The sequence below is a fragment of the Staurois parvus genome, unplaced genomic scaffold (genome assembly GCF_062004578.1).
Source record: "Staurois parvus isolate SC_StPar_1 unplaced genomic scaffold, SC_StPar_1.0 ptg000697l, whole genome shotgun sequence".
NCBI classification, from domain to species: domain Eukaryota; kingdom Metazoa; phylum Chordata; class Amphibia; order Anura; family Ranidae; genus Staurois; species Staurois parvus.
In genome coordinates this window covers 2,752,565-2,777,040 of record NW_028318493.1, presented here as the reverse complement: position 1 = coordinate 2,777,040, position 24,476 = coordinate 2,752,565, and the positions used below count along the sequence as shown (strand labels likewise).

General features: G+C 43.9%; 1 protein-coding gene and 1 pseudogene across 1 annotated transcript in view; both read right to left on the bottom strand.

Annotated features, from left to right (window-relative positions):
• Positions 1–6,075: 6,075 nt before the first annotated feature.
• Positions 6,076–16,708, bottom strand: LOC149446077 (large ribosomal subunit protein uL13 pseudogene; annotated as a pseudogene).
• Positions 6,076–24,476, bottom strand: part of CCDC186 (coiled-coil domain containing 186) — a 141,972-nt gene continuing 123,571 nt past the window's right edge. The window contains exons 15-16 of the mRNA XM_089653053.1: positions 22,488–22,707; positions 6,076–18,528 (exon numbers count right to left, since the gene is read on the bottom strand). Coding sequence (XP_089509179.1) covers positions 18,454–18,528; positions 22,488–22,707 — 295 coding nt within the window. The 3' untranslated portion in view covers positions 6,076–18,453. The remainder of the gene's footprint in view (positions 18,529–22,487; positions 22,708–24,476) is intronic.

Here is a 24,476-nt window from a genome sequence, read left to right as displayed (position 1 = left end):
GGAATGTAATGTACAACAATGCATACACATAAGAGAAGACCGTAGAGAGGACACATCTAGTATCGGTTGGCTGCCATCTTCTGAACTGTGTGGAGTGTTTATCCATCAGCGTATAAGTATTCACATTGTCAGTGTCTATATGTATGTACAGCATGTCCTCAAGATATGCCAGGAATGTGTCACCCCATAGCGAGGATCTCACTGATATTTTAGGAAACCGGAACTTCCTCGCATGGCAAGAACAGTTATTCTAAGAAGCTGCACAATGTTCTTTGGAAAGTCTGTGAACCGGGCCACCCTCCCATCAATGGTCCAATGTGGAGGACCACAAGGGGCCCTGGAGGGATGTAGAGGATTCTCTGCAACAGATCATTTAATCTTCTGCCCACTCCAGCCACATAGCTGTAAGGGGACACTGTTGGGCTGGCCATACACTACTAGATGTACAAACATCCATATGAAAATTCTCACCAGTACATTTGATGAATGTGCTCAAAAGTACTTAAAGTGATTGTAAAATAAATAAAACAAAAACAAAACACCTTTATACTTACCTGCTCTGTGCAGTGAAATTGCTCCAAGGGGCCCTGAACCTCCATTTCATGGTCCCCCGATACCACTCCTGGCTCCTCCTCCCTGTCCAGTGCGCTCATGGGAAGTCGCTTCCCCTGGGGGCACTTGTGCATGCTTGCTCCCGAGTCCATTGACACAGACAGTAAGACTCAGCCCCACCACCCGCTCCTTTGTCACTGGCTTTGATTGACAGCAGCAGGAGCAAATGGCTCATGGTGCCTCAGCAAAGCCAGTGAGACATGGAAGGAAGGGGAGAGAAGAGCTGCAGAGGTGCACAGTGCTGGATTTAATCAGGTAAGTATAAGGGGCAATGAGAAGCCAAAACGGATGCTTAAACATTTTTTTACCTTAATGCAGGGAATGCATGAAGGTAAAAGATGTTTAGGCTTTAGGAGGCACTTTAAAAAAACGTATTTGCTTTTAACATTTGATTTTTGAATGAATGTAATTTCCTGAAAGAAAACTACATTCACGTTTATAAATTCCTCTGAGAAAAATTTTCTATCCTTCAAATTTTCTCCTCACTGCAGTGAAAAACAAACATGGATTTGACCCCACTAACGATTTGAAAATAAATCAGACGTTTCTGAAATTAAAGTTTTCAAAACATTAATACTACACTTATTGAATCTAACTATAAAACACTTCTTCGCTGGTTCCTACACGTCTTGCTAAAATGTACCCATCTGTGTCACCCAGTTGTTTTCGACACTGCAGACAAGAGGGTACTGTGCTCCACATGTGGTGGAAATGTCCTATCGTGAATAGATTTTGGATCCGATTATTTAACTTCATTTATTCGGTAACGGGTATTAATATACGCAGATCACCTGAAGTAGCCTTATATCATCTATTGCCCACTGATATTCCTAAGAAGTCAGTTAAATTAATTCTTTATCTTTTGTTGGCGGCACAAATTACTATAGCTAGACGTTGGAGACAGTCAACAATTCCGCTAGATTTGGTGAAACAGAAACTTAATTGGATTATGATTAATGATAAACTTACTAGTATCGTTAACAATAATACCTCTAAATTTGAGGACACATGGGAACCATGGATTAGGTACATCTCTATTATTTAATGGACTTATGGCTGGCCCTCTTTCTTTCGTCTCTTTTTTTTCTTCTTTTCCAATTTATTCTTTATCCTCTTCTTCGATTCTTTTTTTTTTTTTTTTTCGGTTTCTTTATTTTTGTTATTTGGTTATATGATACTGCCCACACCTATTGATTGATGGAATAATTGCCTAGACCAGTGGTGGGCAACCTTTTTTTTCAACTGAGCCAAATCTTGCCAAAACCACGATTGAAATTTATTTTGAGAGCCACATTTTTAAAACTGAAAATACATAGGATGGTACACTGTTTTTAGTTTCAATAAGTTTTTATAGTAATTCATCCCCCATATAGTAATTCATCCCCCATATAGTAATTCATCCCCCATATAGTAATTCATCCCCCATAGTTATTCATCCCCCATATAGTAATTCATCCCCCATATAGTAATTCATCCCCCATAGTAATTCATCCCCCATATAGTAATTAATCCCCCATAGTAATTCATCCCCCCTATAGTAATTCATCCCTCATATAGTAGTAGTAAGTAAGTAGCAAGTAGTAAGCCAAGTCCCCCCTGTGTCAATTCACTTACCTTTGCTCCGCGCGTTCCTCTCGCCGTGTTCCCGCGCCGTTCCGGTCTTCAGGGCGGACTGTGAGAGGAGCCTAGCTCCTCTCACGTTCGTCACGCTGCCCCGCCTACACACATCCTGACAGCCAATCACTGGCTATCAGGATGTGAGTGGCAGCGAGACTGGCCAATCATTGCATTTGAGCGCGCTGCCCTGGCTGTTTTGTTTTTGGATCACGCTGCAGAGTCCCTGCCGCCAGAGAGGAGGGAGGGGAGCGGGCGCCCGGCACACAAGAGCCGCATTAAAGCGTGTAAAGAGCCGCATGTGGCTCGCGAGCCGCGGCTTGCCGACCACTGGCCTAGACTATACCCTATTGGGGTTTATGCTTTATTGTTTACCACATCATTGGTTGATGTATTCTTATGTGCCTATATATTCCATGATTCTGATTGTTTTGCTACAACTCATCATGTGGGAGGGTTATGTTCTCTATATTTCTGTATACTGTCTTTTACAGATTTTCAATAAAAATATTGAAATATAAAGTTTTCAAAACAAAAATCTTCTGGTGTATGGCTAGTTTTGTAAGATCTTTCTGGAATAGACAATAGGTGCAAAGTTGGGAATTATTCACTGCAGAATTCAGCACTTATTTAGCTGGAGTTTGAAAGTAATAACAATATAATATCATAATAATAAATGTCAAACACCTAGGTAAACAGAGCATCAGCAATAGGTGCCCAGGGCGGAGGACAGGTGACAGATCAGATGCAGATTTTCAGGGTGAATGAAAGGTAACAGATAAGCAGGTGGTGTCCTGGGTGGAGGACAAGTGACAGATCAGATGCAGATGATTAGGGTAAAGAAAAGGTGACAGATAAGCAGGTGATGCCCAGAATGGAGGACAGGTGACAGATCAGATGCAGGTGATCAGGGTGAAGGAAAGGTGAGAGATACGTAGGGGGCGTCCTAGGTGGAGGACAGGTGACAGCATATGCAGATGATTAGGGCGAAGGAAAGGTGACAGATCAGCAGGTGATGCCCAGGATGGAGGACAGGTGACAGAGCAGATGATCAGGGTGAAGGAAAGGTGACAGATAAGCAGATGGTGTCCTGGGTGGAGGACAGCTGACAAAGCAGATGGAAGTGATCAGGTTGGTGAAGAGGTGGCAGATCAGATAGAGGACAGAGGATAGTGCGCTTCTGCTCTGGAAACCTTCATCTGAGAGATGACAGCTGGTGTGATCTAACAATGGATTAGGCACTGTGCAGCACTTCTAAAAGTGTAAAGCCAACTCTGTAGTGGTAGGAATTAGTAAGAATAAGTGCAGTAGGTCCAGTAACTTTTAATAAAAACACTTACAGCAAAGGTAAGGGTACAAGCTCATCTGTATGTCAACATAGCGGGGCTCCTGTCACTGTGAAAGCAACCCGTAGTGTCGGCAAGCAGCTGCAGGGGAAGCTCAGGGAGTGCTGGAAAGATGGCCACCGTTCTTCTGGGACCAGCTGAACGCACGCTGGCCGCATGGAGCTCAAAACCCTAGATGACCTCAAGGTGGGCGGTAATGCGTTTCAGAGCATGTGCTCCTTCTTCATGCCCACAAATGAACAGAGCCAGATAAATAAGGGAAGGGGGCGAGAATGGGGTGGCGCTAAGGTATAAAAGAGGCTAGGTGGCTAGGCAACAATGGATGCAATATAATTGGGCAGAACGGACCGATAGTAGACAAAGGGAACAGCTACAACTTTTTAGACCAGCCACCAAGTAGGGAGAACCAAAAGGATGGCTAAATGAAGAACAATAGGATGAGAAAAAAAAATGAATAAATCAATCAATCGGGGGACACTGGTCATTAAACTGTGAAAAAATAAATAACGTTAGTAAGTAAAAAGGGGGTTGTTGCACAGTGACAAAAGCTCCCCCTAGGTGGCATTACAATAAACAACGGCGCTGTTGGAAGATGCATATGTGTATGATACAACAAAGGATTAACAAAAATGGCAGATCAGATAGAGATGATCAGGGTGGAGGACAGGTGACAGGTCAGGTCCTCCAGCCAGGACACCATCCATTGATCTGTCACCTGTCCTCCACCCTGATCATCTCCATCTGATCCACCACCCGTCCTCCACCCTGATCATCTATCTGATCCACCACCTGTCCTCCACCTTGATCACCTCCATCTGATCCGCCACCTGTCCTCCACCCTGATCACCTCCATCTGATCCGCCACATGTCCTGCACCCTGATCATCGCCATCTGATCCGCCACCTGTCCTGCACCCTGATCATCTCCATCTGATCCGCCACCTGTCCTCTACCTTGATCACCTCCATGTGACCTGTCACCTGTCCTCCACCCAGAACGCTACCTGCTGATCTGTCACCTTTCCTTTACCCTGATCACGTCAATCTGATCCACCAAATGCCCTCCACCCAGATCATCTCCAACCTCTCCACCACCCTGATCACCTCCATCTGATATGTCACCTGTCCTCCACACAAGACACCACCTGCTGATCTATCAGATTGAGGTGATCAGGGTGGTGGAGAGGTGGCAGATCAGATACAGGTGACCAGGGTGGAGGACAGGTGACAGATCAGATTGACGTGATCAGAGTGGTGGAGAGGTGGCAGATCAGATAGATCAGAGTGATGGAGAGGTGTCGGATCAAATGGAGATGATCTGGGTGCAGGACATGTGGCGGATCAGATGGAGATGATCAGGGTGGAGGACAGGTGACAGATCAGATGGACATGATCAGAGTGGTAGAGAGGTGGCAGATCAGGTGGAGGAGATCAGAGTGGTGGAGAGCTGGCAGATCAGATAGAGATGATCAGGGTGGAGGACATGTGGTGGATCAAATGGAGGTGATAAGGGTGGAGGACAGGTGACAGATCAGATAGAGATGATCAGGGTGGAGGGCAGGTTTTGCACAGAGCAGTCTCCTATCTATTTTTTGGCAGTCCCCTGTTGGCGCTCTCCGCTCCGCCTTACTCACTCCGCCATAGACACACACCTAACTGCAGAACAACCTAAATTTTTCCCTTGCATTAGGTCTGCCCCCATATTGCAAGGATTAACTGCTTGTTTAGACTAGCAGACAGTAAAAGCAGTTTTACTTACCCAATCCAACCTCTTCCCCATGCTCCTACAGTAGACTGTCCCTTGGTGTCATCGCGCCCAGTGCAGGGTTAAGGTCCCTGCACTGGTCTTGATAACATCAGAGGACAAAGGAACATTGGGGAAAGGGGGGGGGGACAGACACACTAGTTTAGCAGTGCAGGAGCCTGTATGATCGGAGGATCGGGTAAATAGATCTGCTTTTCCAAATCACTAGAGAACAAGCAGTTAACACTTGCAGTGCAGGCGGACCCATTGTAAGGGAAGATTTCGATGTTTCCTGGAGATCAGCTTTAAGGAATGAAAAGCTGTAATATGACATTTTTGTTTTTGGATATAAGAACGCTTTAACTAAAGTGACAGGCACCCGCTATACTGTACATACAGAGAAAAGAATCAGAGATGAATGTACCTGGGCTTTGCACATTCACAGTGTAGCTAGTGGTTAGCTGAAGATGTGTATTTATGAAGGATCAGTTGTATGAACATGTCTGTACGAATAACAATTTTTCAAAAGATGGTTGAGCAGCCGGATCATGCATGTACCATCGGGCACCATATACTGTGTGCTGCCACCTAGTGGAGTAGATTCACCTCTGGAATCCAACCACAAAGCAGACAGTCCCTTTAACTGACAGCACCAAGCAGCAGCACTCATCCCCTTCAGGTACGCGGTGGTTTGGTGGATTCTGACTATGAAAAAAGTGAACGCAGATCAAAATACAATTAAAAAAAGTTGCATACAAGTATTAAATCTTTATCTGTACATAATTTATTTAAAATTACAACATATACAGAATATATAATTGAAAAGAAATAATTTATACATGTTATCTACAAATCAACAGATTATCATATACATGGGGGAGGGGGTCATATTATTAAACTTCATTCATTGATACCTTATTGGAGTGTTACAGCGGTTAATACAGAATGTGTAGATGTGGTCTATTATCACTTGATAAAAACGTGGTCTCCTGTAATAGAGAATCACTTCCGGTCTTTGGGATGGAGATCTTGATAGGCTGACGGACAGGAAACAACTGGAATTTTGCTCTTTGCTCTCCCGCTATGACTTTTAGCTTTTGGAGTGCATGAGTTAATAGCGAGAGGGTTAAAACAAAGTCACATGACAACAATGCAGCATAAATACTGTATATTGATGGGATAACTCCACCTTCAGGAGACTTTATTACCTTGCGTGAGCCCTACTGTTACTCAGTAGCTTTTTCCCATGTCTCATCTGTGCTTTTCAGCAATGTCTTTCTATCTTCCAGCAGATGACCCAAAGCTGTAAGATACAGCAGATCCAAGTCTATAAATAGGGCAATGGAAATTTAATAAAGGACTTGACAGCAAAGAACTAAGCTGCAATAACAAAGAAATTGAGGCATGAGGCACAACAAGCCCTTTGTGTATCTTGGCACAATGGGAGGCATGCCACCCCCTTCAGATGATAGTGGAACCATGGTGAAGATACAGATTATACCGTATAAAGCACAGGACTGCCCCTACCATCATTCTGGGAGGAGAGACATTTATAGATGATAATTTAACACTTCTGTAAAAACTCACACAGCTTAATGTTCTGGACAACCAGTACAACATGTCAATGTAGGGATTGCCTTCCTATCAATCTGGAGAAATGATAAGAGCCGACCCGACAAATGAGGGAGATCGGATCTGTAGAGAAGACCAAACACATGACACAATGTCCTTCAATCAGCAATCATACAAACTGGTCTACTCGGGTGGTGGAGAGGATGGGGTTGGGTGGACAGACAGAGTCTGGTGCAGATATGGTTTGGAAATAATGACTAATCAATCTGACTGATCTTTCCTGCTGGTTGGGATGGGCTACTGCCATAAACATGAGACGTGGATCCATAGACTATCTCCATCTGCCACTACCTATATGTTAAGTAACCCGCTGGCAAGAGATGGGAGTCGAATATCTTAGCTAAATCAAGGGACAATCTCCTGTCTAGGAGGCCCTGCTGACACTCTCTGCCTTCAGGTGTCAAGGAAAATAGCAAATGGACATTGAGGAACACACTATTACATCTCTATTCTTCCTCCCTGAGAGGCTGGAGCCAAGAGGTGCCTGCATTGTATAACACAGATCCCACTAGCCAAGCATTCCTGTTTATGTTACAGCTGTGCAATATGGATACCCCAGGGTGGTCATGTTGTGCCCCTGAACCTGACCTTTTTCTATGTCAGAGGCAACCAGTGGGGCAAGTGTCCAGGCAGGCGCACAGTGCTGTTTGTATGCCTACTCCTTGGATAACAGCAGGTCTGACGTGTAGTCTACAATTCCCTGTTTTAGCCTTCAGACTGATCCCTGTGGATCCCTTGGCCCTGGTTGTACACAGGACTTTGACTTCTGGATAAGTTTAATTCCCGCCGCTTTTATTATTCCTCCCCCCTGCTATTTAACTGCTCATTGCCAAAACATGGGGACTATGATATCTGATCATTGAATGACAGAGGATGGGGCTTAAAGGCAGGTTTTGTCCTGGTGCTGCCATGTCAGACAACTCTTCCTTGCATAAGCTTTGCTTTAGGAGATGTCTTCTCACTGGTTGCCTGTCCTTTATCAGCCTGAATAAACAGTCATCCAGAGTATCACTGGAGAAATATTCCAGCCCACCCCTATGAAACCACCCGTGATCCCCCTGTAAATAAATATCATGCAGCCATTAGATAACAACATCCATAGGGGCAGAAGCTGAGCAAGCAAAGAGCAGCTGACTGTGCGCTTCCAGCGCTGGTGTGACACACCGACACGTACACATATCACAGGAGGGGTCTGTTGTGGTGAACTGCAGCATGTGGCTAAATGAATGACAGAGCCACCTAAAAAAATAATAGTATAAAAAACAAAAAAAACTGCCAGATTGCATTTAGAAAAATAAATAGAATGCAGAGATGTTCAGTCCAATCCAAGAGTCAGCCGACACAATGATAAAGCCAGGGAACAACCGTTTCTACGATCAGTAGTTCAAAAAAATTAGATGTCAGATGTCAAATGTCTGCCTAGCCCTGATTGGCTCACAGACTCAACTTCTTGCACATTACCAAAACGCATGCTAATGCACCACTCACAATGCGTTGCAGTGCTATCCATTTACAATGCTCACCCCAAAACAGAACTACAGCATGCTACAGCGAGGGTCGAAGGAAGGAAGGAACCACAACAAAGGTTAGGGGACACAGAGGAGCTATAGGAGACACTGACCACAGGAGGTAAGTATAATACCACTTCTAATGTGGGAAACTAATCTTTAGGGCTGAACACGCACACTTTTCCATTGCACATGAACACAACAATGAACAATATTGTACGACTGTTGTCAAAAATGATGCACGTTCATTTTTTTATGAATTTTTGGTGCATTGCCAGCCCGTTCATTCTTATTCATTTGAACTAACTGCCTTAAAACGGAGCTCCACCCAAAAGGGGTAGTTCCACTTTAAGGACTGCTCCCCATTAAGAATTGGCACCTTTGGGGAGTGGGGGGGGGGGGGGGGGAGAGCAGATACCCGCTCCCACTTCCGGTCTGATCGCCTAGTCGATCGGAAACGGAAGGTGTCTTCCCTCCCTCCCTGTAGTCTTTTGACACGTGACAGGTCCCAAAAAGACTACAGGACCATTCATGAAGTGCAGCGCTACTCGCCCATGTGCAGTGGGTACCCGGCTGTGAAGCTGTGGGCACAGTGAAGATGCCGGTCTCCTGGAATACAGGATGGCCGGTGAAATGAGCTGCGGGCGACACACCATGGGACCGAGGGACAGGTAAGTGGCTGTTTTTTAAAAGTCATTTTTTGATAGGTCGAGTGGAACTCCGCTTTAATGCCATGCACTAGAATGCCAAAATCTGAATAAGCCCTAAAAGGGACCTTAGAATTGTCTTTTACCCCGACAGGGCCACTTTAAGGTCGTCCATTCATTTTAATGGGCAACTAAATGCCCAACAAGTCACCAAACCTGGACAGAGACCTTTCTCTCTCTCTCTCTCTCTCACACACACACACACACACACACACACACACACACACACACACACACACACACACACACACACACACACACACACACACACACACACACACACACACACACACACACACACACACACACACACACACACACACACACACACACACACACACCTGTAACATACATGCGTTGGGATCACGGCTATTGCAAGGTGCATAAGTGCCGTAAAGCAGGCTTCACACCTATGTGTTGCATGAACATGGTAAAAAAAACACATCCTACTTTAACGTACAATCCGTGATTCATTGGGCTTCTATTCATTTAAATGACACCCCAGAAAACCATTTAAATGAAACGTACCCCAATGTATCACTGATTGTATGTTAAAGTAGGATGTGTATTTTTTACTATGTTCATGCAATCAGTGATACATTGGGGTACATTTAATTTAAATGGTTTACTGGGGTGCCATTTAAATGAATAGAACCCCAATAAATCACGGATTGTACGTTAAAGTAGGATGTGTTTTTTTTACCATGTTCATGCAATCAGTGATACATTGGGGTACTATTCATTTAAATGGTTTACTGGGGTATCATTTAAATGAATAGAACCCCAATGAATCACTGATTGTACATTAAAGTAGGATGTGTTTTTTTTATCATGTTCATGCAACACATAGGTGTGAAGCTGGCTTTAAAGCCCTCACGCACACGGGATGTTTTTCTAATGCTGGTAACATTAGCTGTGTACAGTCATGTTAAAAACCTGAGTTTTCAGCTTTTTTTAGCGGTTTTGCATTAGCGTTTTTCCAGTTTGCATCTTTTAGCGTTTTTTTTTTTTTTACCAAAAAAATAAAAAATAACTTTTGTCAAAAAAAGGTCTAAAAATTCTGGTTTGCAGCGTTTTACAGAGTTTTTCAGCGTTGGAGCGTTTTTACAACTGAAAAACTTTTCTAGAAACCCACTAGTTTTTGTTTTTTTTTTCCAGCCAAAAAATGCTGATTACAGCCTATGTGTGCATGAACACACAGGATAACATGCTGGGGGTTTTATTAACTGTAGAAAAAAAGGCAAATGCCAAAAACAGCCGCTGTAAAAACGTCAAGTGTGCATGAGGGCGAAGGCATTTATTCACCTTACAATAGCAGTGAGGCAGCACACCACAGCTGAAAATACTGCACTAAGAACATGCACGCCATAACACACCACAGGGTAAGTGGGCCTTACATGCACAGTTTTAAATTATCAACCAAAAAAATAATTAAAAAAAAAGTACAAAAAGTATAAACAAATCTTTAATTTCAAATAATTTGATCCAGGTTAAAAATATTTAAAATAAAAAAAAGAAGATCCACAATAGTGGAGCTAAAAAGGCATTAAATGTCCTTCCACAGAACTCAAGACAAGCATTTAGGAAGACTTTATGATGGATCATCGGTCTTACCTCTGTCTGCTATTGAGTTTTACAGAAAAAGAGATAAAAAAACAAAAAAACAAAAAAAAAAGATTAAAAGTCTTCTTTTCATTCTTTGGAAGACATACATGGGTCTAATTCTAAAAGGGAGGAAGCGACATAACCTGACAATCCCTCCCCGAAAATCACCATCTTACATCCCAGGCTTATAGGGTTGTTCCACGTTCACCAGATATGATAACTGGAAGAAAGGGAAGAGAAATTGGCAACTTCATACAGATTTTTTTTTTCAGCTGATCCATCTTGCTTTGGCCAGCGCCTAAGGAATGTTCATATAGACGCAGCATTGTAGGAATGGTTAGTTCTACATTGTAACAAACATTAAGCATGGCAGACACTTCCAGAGCCTGTCCAGGTGTAACAAAACCAGATAAAGCTTTAAGTAGGTTGATTGATTTGCTGTCAGCCCTGCACAACACATCTGTATACACAGAGATACATATAGACTGCCCCTGCTGACCTCTCCTGAAAATGCTAGTTGCCTGGCTGTAATTCTAAATGTCTAGTATTAGTCCCAGACACAGACCCAGAGGCAGGTCAACAAATCTTGAGTTTTGATCTCATTTGCTGCTTGCTTGTGCTGGGTCAGTTGCAAGTATTAAGAGCCAGGCAATCTGCATTTTCAGAAGGTAGTCAGCAATGGCCACTTCCAACTTTCTTTTAGCACGTGTTTCAATTAACACCAATAATACTAAAAGGCAAAGATTTCCTGGCTGAGAAGGATTTTACCAGTGAAGCCAAATGCGGCCAATAATAAAGCAGACGCCATGTGCGATATTTCCATTTTAGACCAGAGCAGAGAAGCTTCGGAAGCACCCAGACGGCACGTTTAAACTTCAGATTCTCCCAGATCTCTCCTTATAATTCAATCTGGAGAGATGAGAAAAGAACAGAATTCTTGGAACCCTATGACAGGTACTTTGGCCAGGCTGGAGTAATGAATTGATATTCGGCGCCCACCAGTCTCTCCCCCCTCCAGATCTCTCTTACCTCATATGGATACAGACGGCACAGAAGCGCAGTGTTACGGGCAAACTCTCACGTATCACTGTGCATCTGTCCGATAAATTAGACATTTTATTCTATATCTGCACTTCTCTCCCAACGGCTTCTGAAAAGCCAGGAAAAGGCTAATTACCCATAAATCATTAGAGCTGACATTGTCTGGGTAGCAAGGGGTTAAATCTCACCCTTCCAGGCCCGAATTAGAATTAGGGAAAAGAAAGGGAGACAGTTTTGAGGAATAAAATATCTAAAGCCAAAAAGGTGTGGGTTTTATTTTATATTTTTATTTAATATTGGAAAAAGAAGGGAACTGTTAGAACCTAGATCAGCGCTCCCATTGGGGTGGTTTTCCATTCACCTCCCGTCCTGCAGACACAACAGAAAATGAGGAAATCTCGGCAAAGTGAGGGGAAATCCTTCACTGGAACAGCTGTGTCCTTGTTGGAAGATTCCTCCTCTACTCCATACCCACTGAGGGTAAATCCTTCACTGGAACAGCTGTGTCCCTGTTGGAAGATTCCTCCTCTACTCCATACCCACTGGGGGGAAATCCTTCACTGGAAGGGCTGTGTCCCTGTTGGAAGATTCCTCCTCTACTCCATACCCATTGAGGGGAAATCCTTCACTGGAACAGCTGTGTCCTTGTTGGAAGATTCCTCCTCTACTCCATACCCACTGGGGGGAAATCCTTCACTGGAACGGCTGTGTCCCTGTTGGAAGATTCCTCCTCTACTCCATACCCACTGAGGGTAAATCCTTCACTGGAACAGCTGTGTCCCTGTTGGAAGATTCCTCCTCTACTCCATACCCACTGAGGGTAAATCCTTCACTGGAACAGCTGTGTCCCTGTTGGAAGATTCCTCCTCTACTCCATACCCACTGGGGGGAAATCCTTCACTGGAACAGCTGTGTCCCTGTTGGAAGATTCCTCCTCTACTCCATACCCACTGGGGGGAAATCCTTCACTGGAACAGCCGTGTCCCTGTTGGAAGATTCCTCCTCTACTCCATACCCACTGGGGGGAAATCCTTCACTGGAACAGCCGTGTCCCTGTTGGAAGATTCCTCCTCTACTCCATACCCACTGGGGGGAAATCCTTCACTGGAACAGCCGTGTCCCTGTTGGAAGATTCCTCCTCTACTCCATACCCACTGACAACGGTCATCAGAATAAATAGATGGTGGATCTCCCCAGTGGGGGCAGAGAAAGGAACAAAAACCTGATGGGTTCACCACTTCATCTGAAACTAAAAATATGTGGCATGAGCAGGGTGTTGACATAGGTATGCCCCCCAGAACTACATCTTCCATAAGCACTTTTCTACAAATAACCAAGGGGCAGACTATTGGGGCTCAAGGCAGCTTGTATGGAAATGGAGCAATTGAAAGGAGAAAGTTGTCCAGGTAGGGAGAACTCAGACAAGACGAACAACTATGCTTAAAGCGGAACTAAAGCCAGCAATTTAATGGTTTCCAAAAAATCAGTCACATTCACAGTGTGCCGGGAACACAACATTTGCTTGCGTTTTTTACCAAACTATCAAATGGCTGGTGTCATAACCTGTCACATGTGCAACACCGTGGCAGTTGCAGATCAAACAGAGGCTAAGATGGCGGCCTCCTTGGCTGAACAGAATAGGAGGGTTTAGTACCTCTATAAGATTGGGGTGCAGCAAAGGCAGCATTGGTCACCTGAATGTTTGCTGCAGTTTCATAGAACTCGGTAGATGCAGCAATGCCACAAGCAGGTGTCATATCCGCTATAAACCCTTCCGCAAAATTGGGGTCCTGAGTATTCCTAGGGGAGGCTCCATTTTTTCCCCCCAAACACTTTTTAGAGGGGTAATGTGTGCAATCTTGCCTCAATCTTGGGATCTGGGAATAATATATAGAGAGAGACCCAAGTGGCATTTAACAGGGCCAGCAATAAAGAAATACTGATTGTAGAGAAAGGGTGGGTAATAATAAATACTGATTGAAGGCACAGGGTGGCAATCAGGACTGTAGAGACAGGACAGTACTATGCATTGTAGGGACAGGGCTGGTAACACTGTTTTTAGGGGTCCAAAAGGTGAAATGCTGACTGAACTGGGCTGCATTATTCTATTGGCACAAGCACACGATGGAACAGTCATAGCAAACATTGTCATCACTTCCCGGCTAAAGTTTACCATGTCACCTGACAGGAGCTGAATGTCATATCGAAGAACAAATGAATAAAGCGCTTCCTGCTGGAGGATAAAATGACATAGCTGAAAAGCACAGAATGGCCCGATATGTAAACTTCAGTGGGTTCAGAAGTGGAGGTAGAGAACTAAATACACGAGAGTGAAGTTTTCCTATTTGTGGTGGAAGCCAGATTATAAGAGTTATTCTGAGCATTTTATATCTTATAACTCAACACGTTTGAATTCACCTCCCGCCGAGCGTTGTAAAATCAAAGCAGCTTTTTAGCGGCAGCTGTGAGGCCATCACACGCTCAGCATGGGGGGAAAGCAGGACAATTCTTCCTGATTGACGAATGGCAAACATTCCTACACCACATCTAGTCATCCTTCGTTATTCATGTTCACAGTGTATCGGGCTTTTCCGATTAAACAACAACAACAAAAAAGATACATAAGCCCAATTCACAAGGCTAGCACACGAGGATACTGGTTTTAAAAAAAGTGACAGTTATTTTTAGTTGCATCCAATGAGATTTGAAAATTACAGTCACATTGCTAAAAAAAAGTTTCTTAAATCTGAGGTCTATTCTGCTTCTATTTTGCCTTCCTGGTTCAATTTCTATCCCCATCAACATGCTAATGATATATTCCATTTTAATTGCATACCTTATGTTTGACCCAGCCATGCCATCACTGAGTCTCTGTGCTTCTCTATGCAAAGCAGGCAGGGCTGGATAGGTGCTGTACATAGCTTCCTGAAAACGTCAGAGCGCCATGCCTCAGTACTCCTCTCAACAGCTCTCAGTCCTGATGAAAGCAATAGGCTGGCTCTTGGGAGGAGTTATGCAAACACCTTGATGGATGTGTGTCTGGAGGAGTGGGTGGTCCTAGACAGGCTGTATTAAGATGCAGACCATCCTCGGTAACACCCACATGTGATGGTTTGAGAGAACTGAAAACCAATGAATGAAAGGGGTGGGCCAGGGACAACCCAGCTTGGGAGGAAAGGGCTAGATGGTTCTGATGTTCTCCAACCAGAAGATGAGGTGGTCTCCATCTGCACTGGAAATGAGTTTTATTACAATTTTAGCATGTTGATGAGGGAGGATCCAGGTAAGGCAAAATAAAGGCAGATTAAGCTTGAGATTTAAAGTGAATGAAAAGGAGTGGGCCAGAGACAGCCAGGCTGCGAAGGAAAGCGCTAGATGATGGTGGACGTCCTCCAAGCAGAAAATGAGGCGGGTTCCATCTGACTTGCTGCAGATAGTGATGCCCATTGTGAAAAGCTCACAGTATGCAGTGAAATCAGAGCGAGCGATTTCTATACAGGAGAGGAGCCAGAGTCCAATGAGATGAACATTACAGCCAAAACAACTAAAAAGAAGACACTTAACCTTGTGTTAAAGCTTTGTGAAACAAGACTATTGTGTCTTCTTGATGTAATGGATTAAACAGTTAAGCCACCCAAAATTGGTATTCAGTTGTGGGCAGAGCCAAGCTGAATTGTCCATCAGCTTCTCAAATTTCTCAAGGGCTCTGGTTTCAAGGAGTAAAGCCAGTGGATTCATACTGTATATGTATTCAAATAGTGCACACAACATTTAAAATCTGCTTCAAACAAACCCAACCATCAATGTGCTAATAAGACGAGCAGCCAGCTTCTAGAGGATTCGATAGGATTCCTGCACTGGAATGATCCTGGTCACTGTGCGTACAAATGATCATAATCGTACCATGTACAATACTACAGGGAGAAGTACTATATCAATTCAGAAAGATCAAAGTGCTACATGATTGGGATACTAAAAGCTCCCAATGAAGTGGCCAGAGTTGTGATACGCCTGAAATTTCAATCCATCAGTCACGCTGTACCAATGTCATCAAGTTATTTGAGGAGGCACCGATCTTCTCCCACATAGGTGGCTACGTTTTGACTTAAAGCTTTTAGTATACCATTCACGCAGTACTTTGATCTTTTTTAAATGCATATAGTACTTCTCCCTATAGTCATGGATATGGTAGGATCATTTTTCATATATTTTATTCTAGGCCTGTGAACATATTTAAAAAAGGGAGCTGTATTTTTTTTTTCACAATTTGTGTAGCTTGCACTTTGAGTTCTTCCAAGGTGGCAATGACTGCCAGGCACTTCCAGGCAACCTCATGAGCAAAGTGGTCAAGGAGAGCAAACTTGTGTGTTGACTTCAAGGACATGTTTAGAGCAGCAGGGACCAACACGTTTTTTTCATCATAAGGAGGTGGGATACCATCAAAGACCTTCAATTGCTCCAGAGCAGCCTATCCCTGCTTAGTCTCCAGAGGCAGCATACCTCTTATGGTCCTCCAGAAGACACGACTAGGTGCTCTGAAGTGGTATAGCCCACAGGGAGGGTTTGTGCTCATTCGATTATACAGGAAAGCAAGGTACTTAAATTTGTTTCAGTACTATTTTGCCAGAAACACCTCAGAACTGATTTGCAACCAAGCAAAACTTAGATGAAAGAGGCCTTCTCCTAGGTTGTCTCACTGCTAAGACCATAACATGGCTTGAAGCCCTAAAACCCAAGTTCTTGTAGAATCCTTAGAGACTTTCCTTGCTTAGTTCTACAGGTAGATTCTTGACCTTGACGTGGTCTGTGTCTTGACCGTTAATCTTACCTTCGGTGTGGCTTTTGTTCTCGGTCTTTGCATCCGCCATCTCATGCTTCGTGCTGGAAACTAGCATGATCATGATGATCTGTAGGCATAGTGACCCTGGTCATTCCAGTGCAGGATTCCTATTGAGTCTTCTGGAAATTATTGAGAAGCTGGTCCATTCAGCTTATGAGCAGAACGATGGATGGGTTTGTTTGAAGCATATTTGATATGTCTTAGTTATACGTTTGTGTGCTATTTGAATATATTGGCATTCTCTGTTCTCATTGTTCTAATAAAGAGATTTATATTGTTGATAAAACAATATTTAGCTTTGATCAGAGTGGTGCAGATATTTTGGCATAGAGAAATATTTTTGTGATGTTATTGTACAGTTTGTTCCCTTTTTTCCTTTCCATGCTAAGTGGTGTCTTTTTGATCGTTACAGGTTATTACCCCACACATGATCATTTCTACATTCTCGCTAATCGTTCTTTTACTGTACAGGATCATTTTGCGCTGCTTAGCCTTCTTACAAGAAGTTGGTTTAAACTGAGGCATGTTTAACTTTTTGAAAAACTTCCTATATAATTTGGGATTGAGTGTGCCAGAGAGATGCATAAAAGGTTGGTGGCAATACAGCTTTCCAAGTCCCCCCAGGGTGATAGAGTTTCCTGCAATCTGTCATTTTCTGGACTGGTTACTTTTCATTAGGGAGCAACAGAAGATAGTAATTTCAACTGGTTGACTGCTGAGCACTTATAAAAGCTTCCCATTCATGCCTGTTCCAACAGTTTGCTAGGGGCACTGACGCAAAGCAACCAACACAGATCTTTCACTGTTGTGGCTACTGAATACTGGGACCTGACTGGTTGCTGGGGATGAGGGGTCACTGGCACTTAGGTTTATTCCTGCAGGAATGCTGACCCAAAGCTACCAACCAAAGGATCTTTAAATGTTCTGGCTACTGAAATACTAGGACATGATTGGTTTCTGGGGGGGGGGGGGGAGGGTTATTGTCCTTTGGGTGATCCAGCAGCTTTCTAGGGTTACTGATCCGAAGCAACCAATCAGAAGATCTTTCACTATCCTGGCTACCAAATACTGGGACCTGCTGGGGGGTTACTGGCCTTTACTTGTCACTGCTGCACTTTATCATCTCCTGAAGTCTACATTTATAAAGCCAGCTATATGTTACAGTTGGATTGTACAAGCAAAATAAAAAAAGAACTGCATTGAGAAAGTGCCATTGACCACCTTTTGTAAGAAATACCAATTCCGTGGCTGTCATTATGATGTAGAGGCTCCAGTGCTTTCTAAACCACGGACCTGGTGCAAGCGTGCAGATCAGAAGCTGCGATTTCACTTTCCCTTTTTCACAGCATTGTTCCAAGTCATGGTCTAAAAGTATTGAAGCCACTGACAGTATTTTTATTTTAAGGAAGAGGTCAGGAGTATCAGCTGCCAAGCATTCCATTCTGGCCTGCTGGGACTTGTTATTGAGGAAAACCCCCAGAAAGCTGCAGGTGCTTCATATTTAATGGAGAAAAGTCATGTGACCTGTTTTACCCTTGGAAGAAGACGATTATGGACACACAATAAAATCACAGAATGTGATAACCTGAATAGAAGTGACGGTCTTCGTCCTTGGAATTCTCCCCATTAATTCTGGCGGTATCTAGTGCAATCGCTTATATAAATCACAGATCTTCCTATAGGACAGTTTGCGATTCTGGTGCTTCAGACACTGAAGTTCCAGGCATGGAGCTCTAAATGATTGAAGGAAAGTGCTGAGTAGTCAATTAGACCATTGTCCGGGCAGGATCGCCAGTGCTGTGTCTGCTACATGTGGCTTTCCAAGTCGTGCTTCTGTTTAATCAGCCGCTCAATTTCTGTTCCCAGAGTCTGCAGATTCTCCTGTACAGCAAAGAGACGGTAATTCACTTATAGAATCGTGACTCAACCCAAAATAAAAAAAAGTTTAAACAAAATAGTGCGTATGGTTTTGGATAGAATGCAGAGGGGTTCAATCCCCAGTGTTTTCCCTTTTTTACGTAGATTCACCCTCTATACCTGTTCATCACTGTCACAGCGAAATCCAATGCACCTGTCACAGCGAAATCCATTGCTACTGTCAACAGAACAAGAAGGGAGGAAAAGTCTTCCAATGGGGACAGCTGTTTAGGTGATTACTGTCTAAGAGCGGATTTCCTCTCGCTTGTGTCACGCTTAGCATGTGACGTGATACCCTGAGGAAGTAACGTGCTAAGCGTGATGCAACGCGTCGGTACGCAAGGAGGCACTTCCGGCAACGCCACTTCCAGTGTGGCGGCCATATTGGAACACCTTTTGTCGATACCCATGCAGTACACCTTTAGCATGAGGTAGTAAAGCGGATTTGGAAGGGAGAATAATGTGAGTGGGCATTTCTCATGTTATATACACATTTGATTAATAAAACAGGTTGCACTATGGAAGTATTTTTTGTTTTATTATGATCCTGTGAGAGGTTTGCTGGCAGTTGTGTGGAGGCTTGGAGTGAGGAGCGCATACCATCATTGAGGGGAGCCTGAGAGCACTCTGTCCTTATTAGGATCGGTGTGATCCTTTAAGTGAGCTGGCCCTTTGGGGGTCTATGTAAGGAGGTGAGGGGGCATTTTGGCCACTGAAGGATTATCACGCATTGATCACCTACACATTATCACTTGCATGAGAGTGAAGTTGGAACACCATTATATATGTTGACATTTTGGGACTTTATTTTAGGATTATTTGGATATATATTTGTATGCTTATGTATTTGAGTATTTTTAGTGCTATTCTCAATTTTGTTGTGTGATGTATGACAAATAGCACTGTTTGCACTAGATATGTTCCCATAGAGGGAATTCATATGTTGCACTTATTATTCATTTGGATCCCTCAAGTGTGGATTTTAGGGGGGGGATTGAGTGTGGTGTACCCATTTCATGCTTATCACTTTACTGTTTTTGTTTCTTTGCATTTATTTATTATTTTATATTACTATTTAGCGCTACACTGTGTGTTATTTTTGTTTATTTACTTATTGGGTATAAGGTAAGTGTTAGCAGCTTTTAGGGTCAGAGCTCCATTTAAGCGCAGGAGGATCCTCTTCCAGGGAGGGAGCAGTGCACTACACAAAGCTTCCAGGGAGGGAGCAGTGCACTACACAAGGCTTCCAGGGAGGGGGCAGTGCACTACACAAGGCTTCCAGGGAGGGAGCAGTGCACTACACAAGGCTTCCAGGGAGGGAGCAGTGCACTACACAAGGCTTCCAGGGAGGGAGCAGTGCACTACACAAGGCTTCCAGGGAGGGGGCAGTGCACTACACAAGGCTTCCAGGGAGGGGGCAGTGCACTACACAAGGCTTCCAGGGAGGGAGCAGTGCACTACACAAGGCTTCCAGGGAGGGAGCAGTGCACTACACAAGGCTTCCAGGGAGGGAGCAGTGCACTACACAAGGCTTCCAGGGAGGGAGCAGTGCACTACACAAGGCTTCCAGGGAGGGAGCAGTGCACTACACAAAGCTTCCAGGGAGGGAGCAGTGCACTACACAAAGCTTCCAGGGAGGGAGCAGTGCACTACACAAAGCTTCCAGGGAGGGAGCAGTGCACTACACAAAGCTTCCAGGGAGGGAGCAGTGCACTACACAAAGCTTCCAGGGAGGGAGCAGTGCACTACACAAAGCTTCCAGGGAGGGAGCAGTGCACTACACAAAGCTTCCAGGGAGGGAGCAGTGCACTACACAAGGCTTCCAGGGAGGGAGCAGTGCACTACACAAGGCTTCCAGGGAGGGAGCAGTGCACTACACAAGGCTTCCAGGGAGGGAGCAGTGCACTACACAAGGCTTCCAGGGAGGGAGCAGTGCACTACACAAGGCTTCCAGGGAGGGAGCAGTGCACTACACAAGGCTTCCAGGGAGGGAGCAGTGCACTACACAAGGCTTCCAGGGAGGGAGCAGTGCACTACACAAGGCTTCCAGGGAGGGAGCAGTGCACTACACAAGGCTTCCAGGGAGGGAGCAGTGCACTACACAAGGCTTCCAGGGAGGGAGCAGTGCACTACACAAGGCTTCCAGGGAGGGAGCAGTGCACTACACAAAGCTTCCAGGGAGGGAGCAGTGCACTGCACAAAGCTTCCAGGGAGGGAGCAGTGCACTGCACAAAGCTTCCAGGGAGGGAGCAGTGCACTGCACAAAGCTTCCAGGGAGGGAGCAGTGCACTGCACAAAGCTTCCAGGGAGGGAGCAGTGCACTACACAAAGCTTCCAGGGAGGGAGCAGTGTAGTGGACAGAGTTTCTTGGCATGATGCAGGGCAGTCCACAGAGTTTCCAAGCAGGAGGCAGTAAAGTGGGTAGAATTTTCAGGCAGGACAGTGGCTGGAGTCTGTAGAACAACAGTTAAGTTTATAGCCGCTGGAACTGGGAGACATTTAAATTCTAACCTCAGATGAAGAGTCTTGCATGCAATAAAAGCGGATGTGAACTGGCTGACCTGTACTACTATTAAGTCAACAGGTTTGTTTGTAAACAAACCTCATGTGATCACCGTGATTGGCTGTCATGGGGATTACAAGATCAGGGACGGTCATGGGGATTACAAGATCAGGGACTACACTAACCGATTCCTGATCTGTGGTTTAAGACTTACACCTGTCAGTGAAATCACAGTGTCTGAAATAGCAGCTTGTACAGATGCATGCTGCCAGTTCTTAGATGAAACATAGATTATCATTCTGTCAGCATGAGCACGGAACTAAGTCTAGGGATATTGATCTACAGACTGTGGGTGTGAAAGGATTTAACAAAAAAAAAAAAAAAAAAAAAAAAGGTGCCAGTTCTTACTTTCTAGCGTTGCTTTTACAAAGATGCAACAATTTCACCTTATGGCTAAAATCTGTTCCAGACCTTCAATATGAGATTAAGGAGTCAAAAGTCACCCAAGTCTGACATCCGTTGTCCTGTCAACTGTCTGCCTCACGTCAACTGCCAGCTCCTGAGAGTGCATATTATCATCATGAATCCAAGCTTTGCAGTTACAGCGGGTATAAGAGTTATTGAACACGTCACCATTTTCCTTGGTAAATAAATTTCTAAAGGCGCTATTGACATGAAATGTTCACCACGTCAGTAACAACCCATGCAATCCATACATACAAAAGGTATATACATCCACACATAACTTAATTTCTGAACTTATTTGTTTTTGTTTCTTTGTATGTATGGATTGTGTGGGTTGTTACCGACATGTGGTGAAAATTTCATGTCAATAGCGCCTTTAGAAATATATTTACCTAGAAAAATGGTGACCTGTTCAATGCTTATTTTACCCGCTATATGCAGTTAACCACTACAACGTCGGCAGTGTGATACTGCTCTGTACTCAGGGGCTGGAAGTAGACATGGTAGCTACTGTCAGACATAAGGTTACCCCCTGATCTTTGATTCTTAGGATGAAGTGTTAGGCTCAACAAAAGGAAAAGTATGGTCAAATATAAATTGTCCTAAGTGTCTGTGCCAATCGGCTTTAGTTCATTTCAATCTATGGGAATGCAAAACCCAAATAAAGCAGGTCAAATGCAAGGCAGGAGGAGGTCAACTGCAAGTAAAATACACCTGTCAATGAATTCTGAATGATCTGTAAAGCATTTTAAATGACGTCACTGATACAAGATCAAAGCATGAAGACACAGAACATAAGTCTCCATTGATACACTTTAAAAATACAATATTGGTATTCCTGCGTAAGCCCAGTAGTGATTGGCTGTTGATAAAATGTGGAGGCTGCCATATTGCTATGGTAAGTAAGAAGAAATGGTATCTGGATGACATGAATTGGGAAGAGTTCAGCTCTCACCTTGAGTGTGATGTTCTTCAGCAGTGTGTCCTCCAGCACAGCCTGCAGCTTTCTGTTAATCTCCAGAGATAGATCCAGTGTAAGTCCACTGTCTGCTGGATGGGAGGTGTACAGAGATGCCATGATCCCGCCACGCCGACTCAAATGCGCTTTGTTAAAGTCCGAAGCTTCTGATGACAAGGTCCCAGCTTCTTCCCGCAACACGTAACTCTGGATGATCCTGCAATGACAACAGTCATCAGGGAGGCCATGACTGGGAGCAGATAATACAAACACATGGAGGAATATAAAGGGAAAGCACCACCTATATCCCACTTATTTCATAACAAAATCCAAAAGAAGAAAAAAAAACAAACAAACACCGCAGTGTAAGCTGGAAAAGCAGATTTCTGATTGTTTGCACTGGGTTACTTTATATTTATACTCTGTGGACGATACCCACTAGAGATTTCACTAATATTATTGCCTAAAGCCTGCCTACCTGGATTTCACATCCAGTTATGGAGTCCACTAATCCCAACCCCACCTTACAGTGGGAAGTGGAAGTGCCACCCATTGGCTATTGTGGTCTCTACTTCTAGGAATAATGTTAGGCAGGGAATTATATGTACTTGGCAGAGACACTATCGAAACTCAGTGCATTTAGACGTGGTGAAGACAACTAGCTGAAGTTCAAACCGAGCATCAGAATGGGGAAGGAACGGGATTTAAGTGACTTTGAATGTGGCATGGTTGTTGGTGTCAGACGGGCCAGTCTGAGTATTTTAAAAACTGCTGATCTGCTGGGATTTTCACACACAACCATCTCTAGGATTTACAGAAAATGGTCTGAAAAGAAAGAAAATAGCCAGTGAGCGTCAGCTGTGTGGACGAAAATACCTTGTTGATGTCAGAGGAGAATGCGCAGACTGGTTCAAGATGATAGAAAGGCAACAGTAACTCATGTCAATATGGAGCAAAATATCTAAGGAATGTTTCCAATACCTTGTAGAATCTATGCCAGGAAGAATTAAGGCAGTTCTGAAGGGAAAAGGACGGTCCAACTCGGTACTAGCAAGGTGGACCTAATAAAGTGGCCAGTGAGTGTACACACACACACACACACACACACACACACACACACACACACACACACACTATGGAGTCCTGTTCCACAGATCACAGCATAAATCAAATGGTCTCCGATTGCCAAATTAGACACAACCGTCTGGTAAACGTACAATAAGGAAAGCACAAAAGAGGTACAGCCTGTATGTGGCCACATGTATTTATAAACTATACTGTATATAGATATGTGGACTTTATACTAAACTATATACAAGGTGTGTTATGCATAGAGTAGTAGATCAGTTTACTATGGGTACTAATCAATTAGCTAAATAGACACCCCAGCAGATTAGCTTGCTTTGCAGCTGCTTTTGTCTAATTGAAACTTTCAACTGACCTGTAGGATAAGAGACGAATCACTGCTGCAATGACATACTGAGCCCTGCATATGCCAAACTCTTCTTTTTAGCACAAATTAAAATTGTGCAGGAAGACAGGATCGCTACCTGCTGGCTGGAAACAAGACTACATAATTGAAGTATCCAATATTTCATACTTACCAGAGTATAAAAAAAAAGATTTTTCTTAATCCTGAGTATGATATATTAAAAAAAAAAAGGCAAAAAAACTGCCATACTTTTCCTGTGTGAATTTTTTCTGTGGTTCATGTCCCATTGGTGAAATTTCCCTTTACGTCCTCACTTGCACAACAGGAAGGGATAGGATCTCTCTCCATAGTGAAGGGAGAATCCCTACTTCGATCAGTGGAACAGGCGTCATCCGTGAGAAGATTTCCTCAGGTTCTCTGCAGGTTCTAACCCAACCCACACTCCCACTGTAGCCCCGTTTATTCCCTTTACATTGGAAAACTTTCAGGCTGCCAAGTCTCTGCTGGATGCGGAGGCAATGGAAGAGGAGATGAGATTTCAGTGCTCCCTTTGT